The sequence below is a fragment of the Capsicum annuum genome, chromosome 11 (genome assembly GCF_002878395.1).
Source record: "Capsicum annuum cultivar UCD-10X-F1 chromosome 11, UCD10Xv1.1, whole genome shotgun sequence".
Taxonomy (NCBI): Eukaryota; Viridiplantae; Streptophyta; class Magnoliopsida; order Solanales; family Solanaceae; genus Capsicum; species Capsicum annuum.
Window position 1 is genome coordinate 208333115 of NC_061121.1, and position 22454 is coordinate 208355568.

Sequence of the window (22454 nt, forward strand, 5' to 3'; positions counted from 1 at the left end):
AACCCGTTTTGGCAGAACTCGTATAAAGTCTCCATGAACTTGACATTGGTGACACTTCTGTACGAATCAAATGCTATCCCTCTCCATAGTCAACCAAAAGTATCTGGCTCTTAAAATCTTCTTCGCAAGCATAAAACCGTTCATGTGGGGTCTACAAGTTCCTACATGTATCTCCTCTAACAATCTTGTGGCCTCCATGGCATCGACGCATCGTAGCAATCCTAGGTCTGGAGTCCGCCTATATAGGATTTCCCCGTTGAGGAAGAAATGATTAGCCATCCTTCTTAAAGTCCTCTTCTGTTTGCTAGTTGCGCCTTCTGGATATTCTCCCGCTCTGAGTAACCTCTTAATATCGTAATACCACGATTTTCCATCTGGTTTTTCATCTATATAGAAACAGTAGGCTTGTTGGTCGTGTATCTCCACTTTGATGGGATCGATGTAATTCTTATCTGGATACTGAATCATTGAAGATAGTGTCCCCAAGGCATCGGCGAACTCATTTTGAATTCGAGGGACATGCTTGAATTCAATCTTCGTAAACCTTTTGCTCAATTCCTTAACACATTGGACATAAGGAAGGATTTTGACATTTTTGGTGATCTATTCTCCTTGCACCTGATGGATCAATAAATCTGAATCTCCAATCACCAATAGCTCTTTAATGTCCATGTCTACTGTCATCCTAAGCCCGAGAATGCAAGCCTCATATTCTGCCATGTTATTCGTGGAAGAAAACCTAATCTTCGCTGAGATTGGGTAGTGTTGACCTATTTTTGAAACTAGGACTGCTCCAATTCCGACTCCTTTGAAGTTTGCTGCCCCATTGTAAAACATCCTCCATCTATCGTATGACTCTGAGATGTTTTCTCCTGCAAACAACACCTCTTCATCAGGAAAGTAGGTCTTGAGTGGCCTGTAATCTTGATCTACTGGATTTTCTGCGAGGTGATCAGCTAAAGCTTATCCTTTAACAGCCTTTTGTGTCACATTCACAATGTCAAACTCACTCAATAAAATCTGCCATTTCGCTAACTTTCCAGTAGGCATTGACTTCTGAAATATGTACTTGAGTGGATTCATTCTCGAAATTAAGTACGTGGTATACGCGGACAGGTAGTGCCTTAACTTTTGCACAACCCAAGTTAATGCACAACAAGTCTGTTCCAACAATGTATACCTAGCTTCGTACGGTGTGAACTTCTTCCTAAGGTAGTAAATGGCTTGCTCTTTCCTCTCTGTATCATCATGCTGCCCTAACACACATCCAAATGCATTATCCATAGCAGAAAAATATAGCAGTAACGGCTTTCCTGGTTCTGGTGGAACCAATACTGGTGGGTTACACAAATACTCCTTAATTTTGTCAAAAGCCTTCTAACATTCTTCAGTCCATCCGGTGGTGGCATACTTCTTTAATAACTTGAATATTGGTTCACAAATGATCGTGGATTGGGATATGAACCGACTGATATAATTGAGTCTTCCTAAGAAACTCATTACGTCCTTCTTGGTCTTGAGAGGTGGTAAATCTTGGATTGCCTTTATCTTGAACGGATAAAACTCTATACCCCTCCTACTAACGATGAATCCCAATAACTTTCCTACGGGGACTTCGAAGGCCCATTTAGCTGGATTCAACTTTAGGTCGTACCTTTGCAGCCTTTCAAAGAACTTTCGTAAATCATCCAAATGGTTCGAACTCCTTTTAGATTTAATGACGACATCATCCACGTATACTTCGATTACTTTGTGAATCATATCGTGGAAAAGAGTGGTCATGGCCCTTATATAAGTTGTACTGGCATTCTTGAGTCCAAATGGCATTACCTGTAGCAGTATACTCCCCACGGTGTAATGAAGGTTATTTTTTCTGCATCATTCTTATCCATCAAAATTTGATGATATCCCGCAAAACAATCAACAAACGACTACAACTCATGTTTTGTGCAATTATCAATGAGAATGTGAATATTTGGGAGAGGGAAATCATCTTTTGGACTAGCCTTGTTGAGATCCCGATAATCTACATATATTCTTATCTTTCCGTCCTTCTTTGTTATGGGCACGATGTTGGCTAGCCAGGTGGGATAAGTCGTGACCCTCCCAAAGTTGACTTCTATCTGCTTGGTGACCTCCTCCTTGATTCTCAAACTCAAATCGGGCTTAAATTTCCTCGTCTTTTGCTTTACTGGTGGACACGTAGGGTTAGTCGGTAGTCGATGCGAGACGATATCGGTGCTTAAACCAGGCATGTCATCGTACGACCAAGCAAATACATCAATGTATTTCTTAAGCAGACTTATCAATTCCTGCTTTCTTTTATCCTCCAAGTGTATGCTGACTCGTGTTTTCTTTGTTGTCTCTTCATCACCCAACTTGACGACTTGAGTTTCGTCCATATTAGGCTTCTTCTGAGTTTCGAGTTGTTCAATCTCTTGAGGAAAGTTTTCAGGCATCATGCTCTCATCGTACTCCTCGTAATCTTGCGCATCGCTTCTATTTTGCTTAACGGATTCGTTACATGTCATAATCGTGGAACGAGGATTTTTATTAATATTTGCGCTGAAAAAGTATAAAAGTGAGTAAAGTAAATAGATGTTGGAAAATAATTAGATATTTGAAAATATTAAATAAGTTTGGAAAATAAGAACTTTATTGAATAAAGCACTGGGCTTTGGCAAAGAGGCAAGTAGCAAAAATAGCTTCGGCATGATTCAAGCCTCAATTGATCATGCAAACAAAATAATTTTTAAAAGAAACAACAGTCCCGCACTACCAAGACTCCTGACGGAATAGGGATGGGACAATGGTCCAATTCTGCAGGACTTCTCCCGGTTCAGCATCACGGATGGTAAGCTTCTTAAAATCTATCTCTGATCCATCTTCGATCACAGCCATAAATAAATTCCCTATTCCTTCAATGATATCTTCATCGACTGCTTGATCTGAAACTGGGGCTTGGGCTGGCACGAACACTGTCATTTTAAATTCTTCCCTGCAGGCTACTCCAGAAATAGGCTCATATCCAAGCCCTGTAGTACCCTTCTGCTGCTTTAACTGGATTGGATCGACTATACCATCAGCTCTGGGTCCTAGTCCTATCTTGGGTTGATACCCATATTTCAATAACTCCGACGCAACCATCTTTTCAGCATTCGACATTTTTGCTTCAGCTGGCATTACTTCCTCATTGATCTTTGCTGCTTGTATGATCTCCAGAGTATGAAAAGTGGCTCCATCTAACTCCTCGGTAATTGGGACTGAATTGACAGAATAAATGGGATGATTGAATTCTCCATGAACGGTAACTTCTGTGTGACCCCATACCCCATTCAAACTTCACGTACTGATGGAGAGTGGAAGGAACGGCTATTGCCATGTGGACCCACAGCCTCCCCAGCAATAATTTGTAGCTAGATGACACATCCATGACCTGAAATAGGATAGGAAACTCTGCTGGTCCTATCTGCAATGTTTAGTAAATTTCTCTGATGACACTCCTTTGCGACCCATCAAAGGCTCTAACCTTCACCCGACTCTCCCTTATATCTTCTATATTCACACCCAAATCCCTCAGCGTGGAGAATGGACAGATATTGCAACCCGAACTGCCATCGATCAAAACTCTGTTCACAATCTTGTCATAATATCTTACCGTAATATGGAGCACTTTGTTGTGTGCAGCACATTCTGATGGTAACTCATCGTCATGAAAAGAGACCTTATTTTCTTCTACCACTCGCCCGATTGCTGCGGCCAAAGTCTTTCTAGTTGTCTTCTTTGGTATGCTAATCTCAGATAAAACTTCCATCATAGCACTTTTATGGTCTTCAGAACTCATAAGCAAAGACATGACGGATATGTGGGCCGGTGTCTTCTTGAGCTGATCCATGACTGAATAGTCTTTGGACTGCATCTTCTTCCAAAACTCTGCAGCTTCAGCATCTGTGATATTTCTCCTTGGATTTTGATCTTTCCCAAGAACTCCACGATTTGGTTCTTCTGGTGCACAACATCTCCCCAACCTGGTCATACCTTGAGCCGCAGCAGCATCTATCATTTTGCCCTTGGCTTCAGCTCAATAGTCCCATGGGACTGCCTTGGTGTCATAATCGGTTCTCCCAATGGCTGATGTGGTCACTACGACTCTTGGAAGGTAAGTTTGAACAGTTATAGGCTCCCTCAACTGAACTGTGATAAATGGCTGTGATGGGGATGCAGTGGTGATTTCTTCTGAGTTCCATGTGGGCATAATAGTTTCTTCCAAATCATACTCCTCCTCTAGAGTAATCATGTTGACTTCCCGCTTTCCATGATTTGGCAAGGGGTTATTGTTCACATTGGGAGCTGCGACGGTGCATTTGATGATACCCCTTCTTATCAGAGACTCAATTTGATCTTCAAGCTGTAACAGTCTTCCGTGTCATTCCCTTGGACTCCTGAGTGATAGGTGCACCGCTTGCTACCGTCAAAGTTTCGAGAGGTTGGGTCAGGTGCCTTTCCCTCAATTGGATGCAATAAACTTACAACCCTCAATCTTTCAAACAACTGGGCTAAAGGTTCTGCAATCAGTGTGTAAGTGCGGTTATTTTTGGCTTCAAAGTTTGGACGTGGTCTGGGTGCATATGCTGGTCTATTTTGGTGAGCTGGAGCTTGGAAAGGGGCGTATGGTCTTGGTGGATTTTGGTATGCTAGAGCTCGAGGTGGATTATAATGCGGCTGAGTATTGTACATTGGGACGTGTGCAATAATTTGGAGGTTGTTAGGGTAATGGTGGGAAGAATTTCCAGGTTGGTAGTATGGTGTGACGGCTGAAATATCTTCCCTCTTTTTCTTGTTACCATTAATGGAACCGATCTGCATGGCCCTGTACACAGCTTGCAACGCAGCCATCGATTGGATCTTCCCCGACTTAATGCCTTCTTCTATGAAATCTCCTATTCTGACCAATTTCGCTAACTTTTGGCCCATCATCGACATTATTTTGTCAAAGTAAACACCCTCTTGTGCTCGGATAAAATATTTGGAGAGCTTACTTTCATCTAGCGGAGGCTGGATCCTTGCAGCCTCGGTCCTCCAACGTTATGCATATTCTTGAAATGATTCAGATGGCTTCTTCTGTATGTTAGCCAATAATAACCTATATGGGGCAATCTCAGTGTTAAATCTGAAGCAACTCATGAAATCCTCGGCCATTTCCTGCCAGTTACGCCACTTACGAGGGTCTTGTCAGGTGTACCAAGTTAAAGCTTCTCCCGACAAACTCCGAATGAACAGCTTCATTCTCAACTTCTCGTTACTTTCTACCCCGACCAACTTGTTGCAGTAAGCCCTCAGGTGTGCATGCGGGTCACCTTTTTCGTCAAACACATCAAACTTTGGTGGTTTGTACCCCACTGGCATGTCAATGTCTGGATGAATGTATAATTCATCGTAGTCCAAACTTTCAGTCCCTCTGGTGACTTGCATGTTTCTGAATGCTATCTTTAGACTCTCAAGCTGGGCTACTATCGACCCTTCTTCACTTGATTGGACATTTTTTCCTAACCCCACATACTGATCAGCCTTATATGGAACCTTAAAAGTCGCAGATGTTGCGAAGTCAGGAGCTTCGATAGCGTATACAGGGGGCACAGGTATCTCACAAGTGACATGTGCTTCGGGTATGTGCTGCATCTCTGGATGGATCGAAACAGTAAAGTTGTGAGTAGAAAATGGATAACCAGGAATTGCTCCGGCAGTGGGTTGAAAAGAAGGTGGTTCTTGAGCATGCGACAGGTTCGTTGGATTAGCTGGGGCAATCGGGGGTAATCCAACATCTGGACCCTGGAGCTGAGTGGGAAAGCTAGCCATGGTAAGCTTAGTCAAGTTTCGCATTTGACGCAGTTCTTCCTTTAAGACTTCGATCTCTTGCGCCATATTAGCCATTTGCTCGTTATTTTGCATTTTTGATAGCTTCTGCGAGCTTTCGACTTCATCTACGGCTATCATCGCGGCCTTGTCATTGTTGGTCATTTTGTTTTTAAATCGGAGGTAGTACTGAGATTCTGCCAGTTTTCCAATTGACGCAAATCAACTTTTTTGTTGTTTGGGGGATTAAATAAAAGAAAAAGAAAAGGGAAACTATGTTAGTTTGGGAAATAACGTAAATATAATAAGTAAGTAGCACATATATACACCAATTTAGCGACATTCAAACGCGTCCTAATATAGAGCCTCTTTTCGCCAGAGGTATGCCTACGCTGCAAACATAATTAATTGATCCAAATATTTAAATTGTAATTAAATTCAGGACAAAGGAATTTTGATTAATGAAAAAAGTAAGGTGTGAAGTCACGGGTTACAAAGAAAAGTTTTGAACTAAAGACTACATCATGGTAACCTATGACAATATCGATAGAGGTCATGCAAGACCCTTTTTAGGGAAAACAAATGAAAGACAAAAGTACAGATAGGTCGTACAAGATCCTTAAGAATCTACAACAAGATGGATCCTAAGGCCAACTGGGGGGATCATCATCATCATCGAGGTCATAATAAGGCCCAGGGTGATACTCTGGGGATCCGTCTAACTGCTGCCCTTGGAAGTCTTTGTACTCTTCTTCCTCTGGGTCTTCCTTCATCTGCTCTGTCAGCTCCCCATCCTGCTCTTCCATTGGTTCCTCCTCCGAGTCCTCCTCGAGATCCTCCTCTGGGTCCTCTTCAGGATCTTCCTCTATCTTTTCGGGATCTTCTTCAAGATCTTTCTCCATCTCTTTCTCGGTTTTATCATCAACAACGGTGATAAGGTGATCCACCGAACTAGGAATCACCTGCTCATACATGGTTGTGGTTACAGGCCTGAGATGAAGAAGCTGCTCTTGAATCTGGTCCGCTCTGTGAATGTCGGAGAGCCCTTGGAGAGACATAAGACTTAGTTGAGCTAGAATTCCTTCCAACCTGTACCAGGTATAGCACTCGAGAGTGCAGTATGGGTTACCTCTCATGCCCAAACTTAAGATCTGTCCCCAGCCGTGGATTAGGTTGCCAAGCCTCTCTACAGGGATTCTTCCCTCATAATCGATCTCTGATAATGACATGTTTGACCATAGAAGGACATTCTGAATTAGGCCGAATTGTCTTAGAACCCTCAAAGGTGCATATGGCTGGATTCCCTTCAACCCAATCAACTCAAGAAAGTAAGTGTAATGCCTTCTCAACTTACTCAACCACTAACCCATGGTAGCCTCCACTGTATAAGGTTACCAGTGAGATGGATTAGGAAGTCGCGCCACTGTTCCTCATTGACTGGCATCTCCCACATGGCCACTCTAAGTCTGTGGCTGCGAATCTAGTTAAGGCCAGCCTCTCCAACACCATTTCTATGATAAAAGTGCTCTAATGCCCAAACTTGGAGCACTAGGTTGTAGCCTCTAAAAAATCGTGTCCCCTGGAGCATGCGGATAAAGATCGAAAGACTTTTGCTAGAATCATTGGCACGATTGTGGTCCTGATTAGTGCCCTACACATGAATAAGACCATGGGGAGTATGTGAATACTGATTCGGTTCCCACTCATTGGGAACACTATAATATCGAGAAAAGTTGTCATAAACACAATGGCTTTATGTCTCTCCCAGTTGATCCTGGTGAAGTAGAACTCCTCTCAAAAGCGATCATAACTTTCTCTTCTACCGAACCTCTCAAAGAGATAAACCAGGCTTACCCAGCCTGCCTCAACCATTCTCAAGCCTGGGCCAACTTTCAACCCTATGTCACGAAGAAAACGACTACCTGTAGTAATATAGGGGGCCAAAGATGCCCGTCTTGTCAACGGCAAATTAGCCATTTGGCTGACCTCTTCTAAGGTGGGCATGATCTCGAAGTCCCTGAATCTGAAAGTAACCGTAATCGGGTCCCAGAACTCGACTAAGAATCGAATCAGTAGCCTATCTGCCCTTATCTCCATTAAATCTGTCAGAGACCCCAAATGCGCAAACACCTCTCCTCCATGCGCCACTCGGATGTTTCCCCACCAGTGTCTTAGGATATGGGGAATGTCAGTCAGCATATGGATGTTAGCGAGATTCTGGTTGATTTCCATCTGTACAAAGAAAAGGGTATGGTAAGTTCAATGTCCAAAATTTATTACGTTTTTAATGTTTAGATCAATTAATCATTCCACATATACTTTCGTTGGTTTCGTGGAGGACCCGTTAAAGTGAAGGGTGGTTTCCTAACCGTGGAATGATACCCTGGACTGTTCCGCCTAAGGTGTATGCAATATGACCTATCACTAGAGTAAGATCTTTTTCTCCTAAATGTTCAAGAGAGGGACTGAATAGCGGCGAGAAGGTGCACTAACCTAATTGCACCAACTCAGAAACTAAGGAATCCGAAGAGGTTTCGGAGAAGTGCAGGTACACCCCTCGCATTTTCAGTGTGTGAATTGTGTACGACCAAGACTCGATAGGAAAATGCAAGTGATAAAACGGTAACAAGTAGTGTTATACAAACAAATAAGGAACGCAAGTTTGGATTTGGCTTGCGTCCTTTCACACAAAGCATGATATAATGATACGTAAAGCACATAACATAATAAAGCATAAAAATCCTAAACTAAGCATGTTAAGGTTACGACCTAAGTTGAAAAATCCCCAGCAAAGTCGTCATTATGTCGAGCCCTATTTCAAACCGGTTGAAATAGCACGCGACGTATGGTGGCGTTCAGTGACTCTTGGGTTTAAAAATTATTTTTTAGAGTCGTCACCTAACTTTTTAGGAAAATTAGGAAAAAACCATTTTTTGTTATAAAAACTCTATTTTAGTCTATCGAAAACATTTTGAGATTCTGAGTAAGGGTTTTGGTTACTCGAGAGGAAGGTGTTAGGGACCTCTCAGAGCCTATCCGTAGATAGTCCTTATGCTTAGTTTAGGAAAATATTAGGAAAAATTTATTTTGTCATTCTGCTTAAAATGGTGATAAGAAAATTTTATTATTACTTATTATTCAAAAGAAAATTTAAAGAATATCAAACATAACGCTACGGCGTAAAAAGGTAGTAGTGCAATTATCGCAAAATATACATGCATTTTAAGTATGAAAAGGATGACAATATAATGTTATGTATTATAAAAATTTAAAATCTTGTAATTCTATAGGAGAAATTGGAGAGATATGTGGATTTAAATAGTTAACTATAATTATTTATGGAGTAATTAAAGTATCTTATGGCATGAGAATTTATTTGTGAAACGTACTTTCAAAAGGGTAAAAAAATGAATGTTGGATTATGGATGTGTGAAAAATATGGATAAGTAATAGTGATAGTAATAACAATTATGATGATAATAATAACAGTAGTAATAACAATAATAATAATGAATTAAAATAATGACGATAGTTTAGATATGACAATAATAATAATAATAATAATAATAATAATAATAATAATAATAATAATATTAATAATAATAATAATAACTGTCAAAAATAGTAACAAAATAATTATTGTATGAAATGATATACCTTGAACGCGGTAGCGGATGAATATATATATACCTTATTTTCTTGAACCTGAAAACTGAAAATTTAAGCGTTGAAAAGATAAAATAGCGTAACAAATAAGTTAAAATTAGCGGGTGACTCCTTTTCAAAAAGCTGAATTTTACTAACTTATTTGTCGGCTAAGTTGACACTAAAATTCTATTTTTTATTTTTGTTATATTTTTAAGAAAAACTTCATGGTTGCTATGCTAATCTCATTTAAGAGTATTGATGGTAAGTTCTGAAAATGTACTTTATCCAGTAATAACCATTCGTTATTTGCGAAAATTAAAGCCACTCCTGTGAAGGAAATATGAATAATAAAGCAATCATAGGCTCAATAATCCAACAACTTCAACAATAAGAGTTAGTTATATAAATAAATCAAAACAAATTAACCATAGGTAAGAAATACTAGACTCTATTTAGAGGCTTAATCTCTTAATTCTTGCGACTCTAAGGCTCTGCGATCCTAGTAGCGTTTGACCCAATGCTTGGGTCAAAAAAAATAATAAGTTCCGTTGTGGAACCCCAACTTCCGAGTGTATATAAAAAAGAAACGAAAAAGGATTAGTAATTAAATTTGGGTAAAATAAATGAACAACGAAATATAACTTGTAACCAAATGAGTCGAGCAACACATTAGGAAAATTAAGTAATACTAGCTGAAATTAACGGAATGAAATAACGCCATATAGTTCAAGGACATCACCAAGGATGACTATAAATTAAAAATGCATGAAATTGACTTCAAAATCTGGGTAGCAAGGATCTGTTACTTGAACACGATTCTAACATTTTCTATACTATTCGAAGAATTGAATTTTATTTTCTTGACAAACTAGAAATTGATCGATCTTCTCTTCAAAATAATGAGTTTAGGCATCAAAGTGGGGAGTGAGTGTTTAAGTGAAACTTTAGCCAAAGCAAAAACGACAAGCAAGATAACCTTAACCCAAGTCGATCAAACCCCTTTAAACTTCAACATCTTCTTAAAAAAGTGACAGAAATTTAACCTATAGAGTTTCAAATCTCGGACACAAAGCCTATCTATTTTTTTTTAATCGGAATCTTATCCGCAATATGCATGGCAGTGAATGACTTATCATTATATTAATACACAATCAAATGTTAAGAGGTATAAAATGCTATTGGGAGCTAATTTTCTCAAAAGAGGAAGCTGAAAAATAACCTTGAAGAATCTCGACAATGTCCTTTTACAATTCCAAATGGGAAAGTCAAATACAAATTTCAAAAGTATATTTCAGTTTTAAACAAATCTATCATTCGAACAGGAGAATTAAGTACGAAATTAGCTTAGCCAAACACAAAGCAAACTTAAATAAATATGGATACTAGCAATTAGATTTAGTACAGACTGATAAACACTTGATGGAAATCTTGAACACATTGACAAGGTGGACCAAAATAAACATATATTGGATCAAATGTAGACACAAATCGGACTCTTCTAACTATAAAGAGTTGGTCGAGAGATGCTATATGTAAAAACAATATGGTTTTAATTAATTCTACATATTTACTTCCTAGCGTCCTATTTACCATCTAAAAATACATCAACATGCAACATTCATATGGTAGCCAGGTTACATCAAAAGCTAAAAGAAAAACATTTGTTTAAGGCTATGTATATTGCTATGAAACGATTTTGAAAGTTAGAATTCTATCTCCTTTTCTTTACTTTCCCGCAAAGACGACGAAGATTAGGAGAAGAACAGCCCCTAAATTAACGACACTATACATGACATAGATATACGTAAATTGCAACTATCATTCCTTTTCTTAGACCAAAGTTTCAATGGACCGAAACAATTCTAAAATTTAACCTAGTTCACTTTATGAATCGAAAGTATCAATAATCTAAATCAATCAAGTTATTTCGAAAAGTCAAAAAATGAAAAAAAAGTACAAATTTATAAAAAGTTTTAAGCAAAGAAAGGCATCTCCATTCTACAGAAAATGTTGCTAGCCATTCTTTATTTACAGTAAAACTGACCCAAAGACATTCAAAGGAAAAAGTACCGGTAAAATAGCCAATAAAGTCATGAATAATGTTTGTGTTATGGGGGTAGATGTCCCGTGGAATTATTTGAGATGCGCACAAGCTATCCCGGACACCACGGTAAAAAATGATTAGGGTATAATGAATATACTTTCCCAGCGTTTTGTATATCTGATGTATATCCTCTGTATACACGCATATACAACTTAGCTTTTTTGTATCCGTTTTGGGGACTTTGTTGAGGCTCGGACACGACGAAATTTGAATGCGAGGATAAATGGAGTAAGAATTCATGTCTCATGCATCGAAGGAAATATAAGAATTAGCAATCAAATTTAAAGTGAATTAATATATCTAAACATCAGCGTTTATCATATATATATTTATTTATGACTCCGAAATAAAAACATAACTACTTATTACTCTCTAATACGAACAGCTTGCGATTAGATCCAGTAATCCATTGAACTCTAGTTATTGATTGCAGATTCTCCAATGGAATTCAGAAGTCCGAATTTAGCGTCATTGGTCATTAATACAACGACAAGAAACTTTACCATATTAACTTCAATGGAGCATACATATGTTGGACATACACTAGTTGAATAGGCACAGACATATGCATACTAACTTGTTCTCAGTAACAAGATGAATGCAGAGAAACAATAACAAGGGGTGAGGATAAAAAATTAAAATAAAAGAGACAATGACCTGTTGAGAACAACTACTCTACGTCAAACAGGGGTATAATCCACATAAACCTATTCTAATAAAGCTTCGAGAGCTTTTCCATCGATGTCTTTGGTGTAAAAGAGATTAGCCACACAGATTCTCAGCCAAATTAAAACATATTTCATTATCTAATGCAATAAACATTATTGTTATATCATGACTATGATATATTATGGCCCCTCTCTGATTACCTACTTAAGTATATCATGAAACATCCATGCTAATAGTGCCATATATATTACTGTTATAGAAGTAGTAAGGCAAGTATCATGAGGACCACAATAAGACAAAGTGCATCTGCGAAGTCAACCATGACAGCAATATACCAAACCCACATTCACAAATTAGCATGAGTTATTATGGATATTCACAAGTTATATTATTGTGTATAAAGCACGACCAATCAAGCATTTAAGCAGGTAAGGTTGTAGAATCATTTCATGTTCTACCTTCAAAAAATTGAAAAGGCAACTCAATTTGAAAAAATTACCTGCAGGAACCCATTTTATTAATTAACAAACTCCAGATTTTGACCGGGATCACTTCTTTCTACTCAAAATTCTTTACACATCGCTAATACGATCCCTTGAGCAGACCACGTCGTACATCAACAAAGTACTAAGCAGTCAACAAAACATCAATCACCTTATTAACAACTTATCTAGCTATTAACAAATAAACGTGAAGCGAAAAGGCAAAAAAATGTACATCCTCACTAATTCGAATTTGCAGCAAGACACTCCTTTTAACATCAACAACCAATTTTACCAAAACAATCAACTCCAATCATCCAACAAAACAAACCAAAATGAACACACACAACAACAACCTACCAAACTCAAACAATAAATTAAAACGGTATAAAAAAAAGTGAAATGAAAAGAGGAATTTCGCACCTTGTGTGGTGCAACGAAACTGGGGCTTTGATGTCTAGGATTTTCTCGCAACGAAACCAACTCCGAAAACTCGACTTTAGGCCGAAAAAGAAGAAATAGAACCTGTAATTTTTCAATTTTCCTTTACCAGAACCACCACTCCGAACTCTGTTTTTCTCTTTTTTTCTTATCTGTTTTTTGATCTCTTTCCCTTCTCTTAAGACTCACTCTTTTTTTTTTACTGATCTTCAACTTCAACCCCTGCTTTTGAACCATATTTGCATCGGTATTTATACTCAAAATTCGAACGTGAAAGATCAGATTTAAACGTAAGAAAAGAGTTTCAACGGGCGAAACTCCCTATGAAGAAAATCCCCATTCGAAAACCAAACTTCACAGCTTTTAGATCTCCATTTTGGTGATTTTCGGACTTCAAGATACGAATTTGAAATCGAAAATAAGCTATAACACCATTTGGGGACTGTCCTCCCCTGCATCTTTCGATTTCATGGGTTGAACGGTGTACAATTGGGAGATTTTTGGCAGTAAAGCTGAGCGGCAGCAGGCTATGAAGAATTAGGATTCTCATGGTTTAAGGGTGGAGGAGATAGATAGATAAGAGAAGGGAGAAGGAAGGGGCGTTTAGTCACTACTTTGGAAAGATGATGGGAGGTATCGTTGCTCCCTTCTGTGGAACAGCTGGGCGCATTTAATTCCTGAGAAGGGGACAGACATGTATTTGTTGACCCAATTGTGATCTGTCGATCTTTTGATCGGACGGTTCTGAAATAATAATAACAATAAAAATGGTAAATAAGAGAATATGTATATATACTGATAAATATATACACATGAGTCGTTAATAAAAGAAAAGATCATTTTTTTTGGACCCATTCAATTTTGATCGGACAAGTCGAATATATATATATATATCAACATTTGAAAATTTGAGATCCCTCGGATTCAAAATAAATCGACAGATCGGGTCAAATTATATTCGTTAAGGCGGAATGACGAAGCGGGCATAGAAATTATACTGACTGGGGCTGATATTCGGGCTCTTGGCTGAATTTCATAAAATAGGAGTTGGGTTTGGGTAAAATAAAATAAAATAAAAAAATTGGATATTGTTAGCCCAAATACTCTTTTTCTATTAAACTTATCGATGCTCCCTGATATTCTGAAAATTATTCAAAACTATTATTAGTTTAACGTATATAAATTGCAGACATAATTTGTATAAACATCTAACTTAATATTTTGCGACTTTTCTATTAATAAAATACGTATATATGTATATATATGTGTGTGAAAATAAGGATATAATAAAATACATAAAAAATAAAAATATATGTACATTTTGTAAAAGATATATTTTATGTAGTAAAAATATATACATATAAGGTCATAATACTCCTCAAAAATACAGTTAGAAAGAATGCGGATGCGACTATCAAAAGATATATATTTGCGATTTTGATGTCAAAAAATATTTAAATATATTCAATTAAAATAATTTTATAAATGAAAGTAAATTCTCTTTTTATTAAAACTTGTAGAAATAGAAACAGAAATACCAAATCTTATTTTTAGTTAATTTTTTTTTTTAGGGCCAAGAAGCATCGGAAAAGTAATTAAAGGAAAAAGGGAGAGTCAAAATTGGGTGTCAACAAATACGACTGATGAAATATTTGAAAGGAACCGTGAATTATGGTATCTTATATAGTGGATTTGCTTCAACTTTAGAAGGTTATTGTGATGCAAATTGAATCACTGATTCAAACGAGACAAAATCCACTAGTGGTTATGCGTTCACGCTTGGTGGTGGCGCAGTATCATGGAGATCAGCTAAGCAGACGATCATTGCTAGATCAACTATGGAATCAGAGTTTGTGGCTCTAGAGTTAGCTGGTACTGAGGCTGAATGGCTAAGAAATTTCTTAGCAAATATCCCTTTTAAAAAAGAATGATCTGTTGCCTCATAGCCCTTTGAAAAAGGATGATCTGTTGCCTCACAGCCCTTTGAATAAGGATGATCTGTTGTCTGATATTTCTTTGAAAAAGGATGATCTGTTGTCTAATATCTCTTTGAAAAAGGATGATCTATTGTCTAATATCCTTTAAAAAGGAATGATTTGATGCCTCCTGTGTATATACACTATGATTCTCAAGCCGCAATTGCTATTGCGAAGAATAAATCTTACAGTTGTAAGAATAGACATATGAAATTGAGGCATGATGTTATTAAGCAATTGCTGAGAGATTGAATAATTTTCATTGATTATGTGAAGTCAGAATTGAATTCGGCCGATTCACTGAATAAACCTGTGGGAAGAAAATTAATTCTTCAAACCTCAAAAGAGATGGGGTTAAGGTCAATATGATTGTCAATAGAGATGGTAACCCAACCTATGTGATTGGAGATCCCATGAAGTAGGTTCATATGGGTAATAACAAGTCGATATTGATTCTGCGCACTTATTGAGAGTGCTTGAACTGCTAATAAAATGGAGGGATGAGTTATTGACTCTTAATGAATTCATAGTCCTTATGGATAGTGTATTTAAAGCAGTGTACACTTGATAAATTCACCTATATGAGAAGTGGAATGAGGCCGTTCCTATGAGACTTTTGGCCTTAGTCTCTAGAGCTCTCATGAATACCAGGCGCGTACATGACCTATTGGCGCAAAACCGCGTTGAACAACAAAATTATGGTCAAAATGTGATTGATAAGATCTTTGGCTTACAACAAAAATTATTTGGTTCATAAAAATATTATATTTCATCAGTAATTATATAAGTTAAATTTTATTGATCTAAGTTTAGTTCATAGTCCAGAAGACACCAAACCTACTGCATTTTATCCATACAAATCCAGCAAGTTAAAATTCTTTTTCTATAAATTATTTTGAAATAATGTGGAGATTATTAGAAAATTATTTAGTTATTTCAAAATAATTTATATTTGAAGTTTATTAAAAAAAAATCATGTCTTTAAATGTCTTAAAAGATATACTTGAGAAAATTTACTTTGAAAGCTAATCAAAAAATATGTTTTAAAAGATATTTCATTACTTGCGGAGAAAGAAAAAAAGAAAAGTAAAAATGTTGTCCACCGCCTCATATTTGCCGCCTCAACTATGCTATATTAGCATTCTTTCTTTTGCAAAATTATATATATAGTATATACTTCCAACAGTAACTAATACATATTTTTTCCTTCTGCTTTAGTTTTAACTCCCTCAATTTCCTTCTTTCATTCTTATTATATCATTATTTATTAAAGAGTTTTATAATTTAATTTAACTTGTTGGTATTTAATTTTATTGATTTTTGTACCTTTTGATTAATTAAGAAAAATTTATTTAATTCTGAATATTCTCTAATTAATCAGGGAAGTGTTTGTTTAATTGTGGAAAAATATTTCACATTGCTGAAAAAAATAGTTTCTTAGGATAGTGTCTAACACGACTCAAGTATAATTATATATTAATTAATTAAGAAGCAATTAGATTACTATTATAATTGTCATTTTGATTACAGTATTATCACTAAGGTAGCAATAATATTATACATTGTTATTTTATTGTATTGTTAATATTATTAATATAATATTTTATCAATAGTTAAATAATATTATTGTTATTATTATTATTTTTTCATTGTGGTTATTATTATTTTATCGTTGTTTCCCAATAATACCATTGCTAGTTGTTCTACCTTGTAAGGAGGCAATTGCTGAGTTACTACGATTGGATGGCTAGTACTACTCCTAAGTCCTAGAATATTCATAAATTATCCCTCCGTTTAAAAAAGAATAACTTATTTTTTTTAGTCCGTTTTAAAAAAAATGATTTCTTTTTTTTTTTTATAGTACTTTAATTTCAACTTTCCAAATGACATATTTAGAGCCACAATATTAAAGGACATTTTGATACATTTGATATAATTTTGATTTAAGGCTATAAATTCAAAAGTTTTCTTTATTTTCTTAAATTTTATGTTGAGTTAAAGTAGATCATTCTGTTTTAAACGGAGAAAATAGTATTTAGTATATATATTGATTCAAATCCCTAGAATATTGTACAAACAAAGAGGTGCATAGCTTTTAAAGTTGTATATCTGTTACAATATTTATTACATAGGAGATGAAATTACTAGTGGGGTATGCCCAATATTGCTTGTGATTGCTTCTCATATTTGAAACCATTTGATTTTGAATCATCAGCACTCCACACAAATATTCCAGCCAACTCTCCTTTACTTTTAAGAATACTGCAGGCAGTGAAGAATCCATTTTCTGGAGATAATCCACCACTCCCATCCGTGGCGAAGCTGACCAAGATCTTCCCCGCTTCGTAATTTGATCTTTGAGTAGAAAAATAGTCCATGAATTGAGACACAGTGGTTCCTTCATCATACGCATAAAATTGGAAGTTAACATAGTCTATAATGTGACCGTAGCTTTTCCATAGCGCTTTGTAGTGACTTTGAACTTCATCATCATCAAACGGAGCTATGGAAGAAAATGATATAACTCCGTTGTTTTTCAGAGTTGTAATTAGCTTACCTATGCACTCAGCAAACGTGTCAGGGTCAGCTTGGAAATGTTCATAGTCGATATCAATTCCATCCAAATTGTATTGCTTAATGATATCTGTAAGAGAAGAGACAGCATTTGAAACCCAAGAATCAACTGAAGAAGGGTTGAAATAGGCGCTGCTTCCACCAACACTGTCCCCTCCTAAGCTCAATGCTACTTTAACATTAGTATGTTGGTCTTTAATCGCGGAAACAGCAGAAGGGGTGAGGTTATCTGTGTCCCAAAAGATGTTGAATTGACCATTTGTTGGAGCCGGAGAAGATGTAGTGTAGTCGATAGCAAAGGAGAGAATGAAGTGAAATTCGACACCAGAGCGAATAGGGACATCACTAAACTTGACACCATTAAACTCTGCTCCAATGTATTCCCTAAATGTATTGGAATTTCCAGGCACTGCATGGCTTGGTGACAGAAAAAGTAAGAATTGAAGACCAAAAAATGAAACTAAAATCTTAGAAAGCTCCATGAAGTTGAGATATTGAATAGTGTGATGAGTTAAAATTTACTCTATGATCTGTTAGAATGGCTTGATGATATCCAGTTTAAATAAAATTAGATCTGAGGATGTATGGTTAGAGTATTAGTCAAAAGAGAAATTCTAAAATGTATAGTTTAACGTTTCAGCTAGTATATTGCTTACTAATTAGCAGAAAAGGCACGCCAAAGACTCCTAAAGGCTAAAATGTTGGGTACAAAAGAACCTGCTTATAATCTAATACCCAGCCCCACCCCCTTTCAATTCATTTGTGTGGTTTTGACTTGATAGTTTTAGAATTATTTTTTTTTTTAAATCATGTAGGCATAAACTAAAGATATATATAAAATAAATTAAAATATCTTTTAGTCTTATGTTAAATATGTCGCATGTAAAATTAAAATTGAAGAATTTCCTATAAAGAAAAGAAATTTTTTTGAAACAGACTAAAAAATATAAAACAAATAAATAGAAATAGGGGAGTAATAACTAGGTAAATATCTCTAAGGATAAATAGTTAAAAAAATCTAATAATAAGCTTTCATGCTTATGCAAAAGTTGCGTTCACGTAGTCTTCAAGGTCTTGGCCCCTTGTTGTCTTCCTCAATTAACCAAAAAAGAAAAAGAAAAAACTACACAAACTAATAATCTTAAGACAAACTAATAGCAATAGTTTCTCAAAATTACAATTAATAACAAAACTAGCAATATTTTACCTTTATTTTTAGAAGTGCGTGTTTTTAAATCCTTTTTTTTACTTTACCCTATATTCATGCTACTTTACCAATTGCACTTCCCTGATTTTTTTTTTTTTTCAAATTTCATTTTTCTCTCAAGATCTTGATAAACACTCTCTCCATATATTAAGGTAAGTTTATTTTTAGAGTTACTGCATGTTATATTTTTCATAAAAAAAAAAATTATGTGTTTTTTTGTCGTCAATTTTTTCAAATTTCTTCTGCTAATTGGTCTGTTTGATTTTTCTTTTCTGTACTTGTCTCCATTTTTCTTGAACCTTCGTATGTTATTTTACATCCAAAAGAGCGCAGAAAAAGGTTTGGTTGACTCTTTCACCCACTTCTTTTTCTCTTTCTCTTTCTAAATCTTGTAATCTTTCATGAACACTGTCAAAATTATATATGGTAGCCTTTTTTGTCTTTGATTTTTCAAAAAGCTTAACTCTTTACAGTAAATAAAACAGTAGATTTTACTCAATAATAAGATGAAAATGACAGAGTGAAGAAGTAGTAGTAGTTTATTCAGATCCCAATATTTTGTTTTTCTTTTACCTACACAAAATTATTTCTTTCTCTTTTTATGTTGGATCTGAAATCTACATGAAGATTATGTGATTTTTTGAATTTTTTTTTTTTCGTGTTGTATTTTTTGGATTTCTACTGTAATGACAGAATTTGCAAATAGTAGTAGTTCAGTTAGAGATATTCAACCGATTAATTTAGTTTTCGATGAAATTTCGTCGTTTAGTCTTGGTTTAACACAAGATAAAGACGTTAACTTGTTTCTACTAGCATTGAAGAGTTGAGATCGAAGCAGCATAGAGATCCTGTAAAGACTGTGAAAATCATGAAACGGAAAGCATTGTCAAAATCTTCATCCCCAAAATTCATAAAAATTTAAAAATCGGTGGAAAAAAGAAAGTCGGGTGAAAAAGCGGAATCTAGTAAAATTGCAAGTCCCGTTTCATCTGATTTTGAATCTGAAGAAGAGAAAGTGAAGGAGGTATTTTGATATGTGTAAAGTTTTATAATTTCTGGACAATATGTTCATATATGTATTTTATATATACATTTTATAAGGTGTTTATTTTTGTAGTTTTGTTGCTAATTTTATAAGGTGTTTATTTTTGTATGTGTAAGATATTTGTATTTGTTACTGATAAGGTTTTTAATTGATGTTCAGTTATATATTTTTCTTGTAAGTTAAATTTGTACCATTCGTATATTCATGAAATATATATATATATATATATATATATATATATATATGCTTCAATGTAAATATAATATGTATATTGTAAATGCATAAGTACCACTATTTTGACATGTAAATGTTATACATGGTACAAGTTAGATATGTATCTGTTTTGTTTACCGATAAGATATGTTTTTGACTATGATATGTTCTTCTTTTTTATTGATAAGTATGATATTTGGACAAATTATATATAAATAAAATACATATGTAATTTATTTTTCTGGAATCATATGAAATGTATTTATTATCTGTTAGATATGTATTTTATTATTTGTACTGTTAATATTTGTATTTTTTGCTCAGTTGTATATGTTTATTAAGAGTAAATGACAATGTTTGTATATTGATGCTTGATAACTAAGCTATGGACCAGTGATGACAATATTTGTATTTTGATGTTTGATAATTAAGATATGGAGCAGTAATGTTACTTTAAGATGTAATGTAACTTTTAAGATGTATTTTCTTAAATACATACGTTGCACTGTTAGAAATATAATTGTATTTTTGTGTTGTATGGGTATTGCGTGATCAAAATATACATGGCAAATGTAATGCATGTATATGTTCCAACGGTTGACGGTGTTTCAACTGTTGACTTTGATCCAAATCTTCTTCGTACGAGATATGCTTTAATTTTGTGGCATTATGATTCGAGGAAAGAAGAAGAGAAGGCACAAAGTGATGATGAAGCACCAATAAGGCCTCCTAGAAATATTGGGATAATAGAAAATATTGAAGTGCATGATATTTGAAGATTATTTTGAATTTGTTGTATTTTATAATAGTGAACTTTAGGTAGGCTAAAATTTAGTTGAATATTTCTTAGGTTTCATATGTCACTTTAACGTTGAAATTTGAAATCTTAATGTTTTCTTTGCAGTAATTGTTAGATTTTTGATGTTTAAGTTTCTAAAACACAAGTGTTCGTGCTTAATTTATGCTACTGTTATGTATATTTTGGTATGAATATGTGTTTTCCAGTTTTGAATATAATTCTCAATAATGAATATGTATGTTTCAGTCATTATATGTATTTTTCATTTATGCATTTGTATTTTTCATTTTATGCATATATAATTCTGAGTAATGCATATGTATTTCTGAGTAATGCATAAGTATTTATGATTAATACATAAGTATTTTACCAAAAATGTGTGTTGTATCCTTTTATGTTATGCATAATGCATATGTATATATAATTAACACATATGTAGTTATGCATAATGCATATGTATATATAATTAACACATATGTAGTTATGCATAATGCATATGTATATATGAATACTGCATATGTTTTTTATAAGTCTGAATATATATTTTCTGCTATGCATATATATATATACACACACACACACATTTGTCTGAATATATATTTTTTTGGCTCTGCATATGTATGTGTATTTGTCCAGTTTAACATATATGTATTTTACCTTTTAAGCATATGTATTTATGAATTATCCATAGATTTTTTTCATATATGTGTATATATCTATGAATAATGCATATTTATGTATGATTAATGCATATGTTTTAAAAAAATGTATTTAAAGTTTTAGCTACGTAATTATAAGTCATTATATGTATTTTTAATTATTTTATTTATTACACAGTTTTTGATTTGTATAGATCAGAGCAATATGATCCCTTTTGAAAATTCTTGCTATCAAGTACTGCATAAGCATGCACACACGGTATCTCATCCTATTGAAATACATTGATACAAGAATAATGGCTTCCTTAGTTTTTGACGACATCATTCAAAGTCACTATGTGAAGAATCAAGCTTTGGTCGCATGGAGGGCATGGGATCATACTTGGAGGGGACCTTTTGAGCCTACCATTGATCAAACCCAAGTGTAGAAGATTGTTTAGAGCTTTAAAGACTTAAGGACTCTCGGGTTTGGACCACCTTTGTTGGATCACGGTTTTGGTTCCCTTTACTAAGGGCATTTTGGTTACTTAGCTTTAAGGGCTTTTTGGACAATTCATATTGTCTTCCAACACACCAAGGCCACCCTTGGTCATTAAGGGTAATGTGGTATTTTTGTCTACTTTTGTAATATACTATAAGTAGTACATTTTAGGTCTTTTCTCTTTAGTTAATGAATGAAATTGTAAGTCTTACAAGACAAAGAAACACAAGTCCTCTTTCCTTGAGGCACCCAAAACCGAAATTAGGACTTAGACAAGTGTAGAATCACTTGTGTTTGCATTTG

At 35.1% G+C, this 22454-nt stretch overlaps 1 protein-coding gene across 1 annotated transcript; it reads right to left on the bottom strand.

Moving 5' to 3' along the window:
- Positions 1–16500: 16500 nt before the first annotated feature.
- Positions 16501–18497, bottom strand: LOC107847035 (chitinase 2-like). Its single transcript, XM_016691283.2, has one exon. The coding sequence runs from the start codon at positions 18227–18229 to the stop codon at positions 17318–17320; it is 912 nt and encodes a 303-aa protein (XP_016546769.2). The 5' UTR covers positions 18230–18497; the 3' UTR covers positions 16501–17317.
- Positions 18498–22454: the final 3957 nt, after the last annotated feature.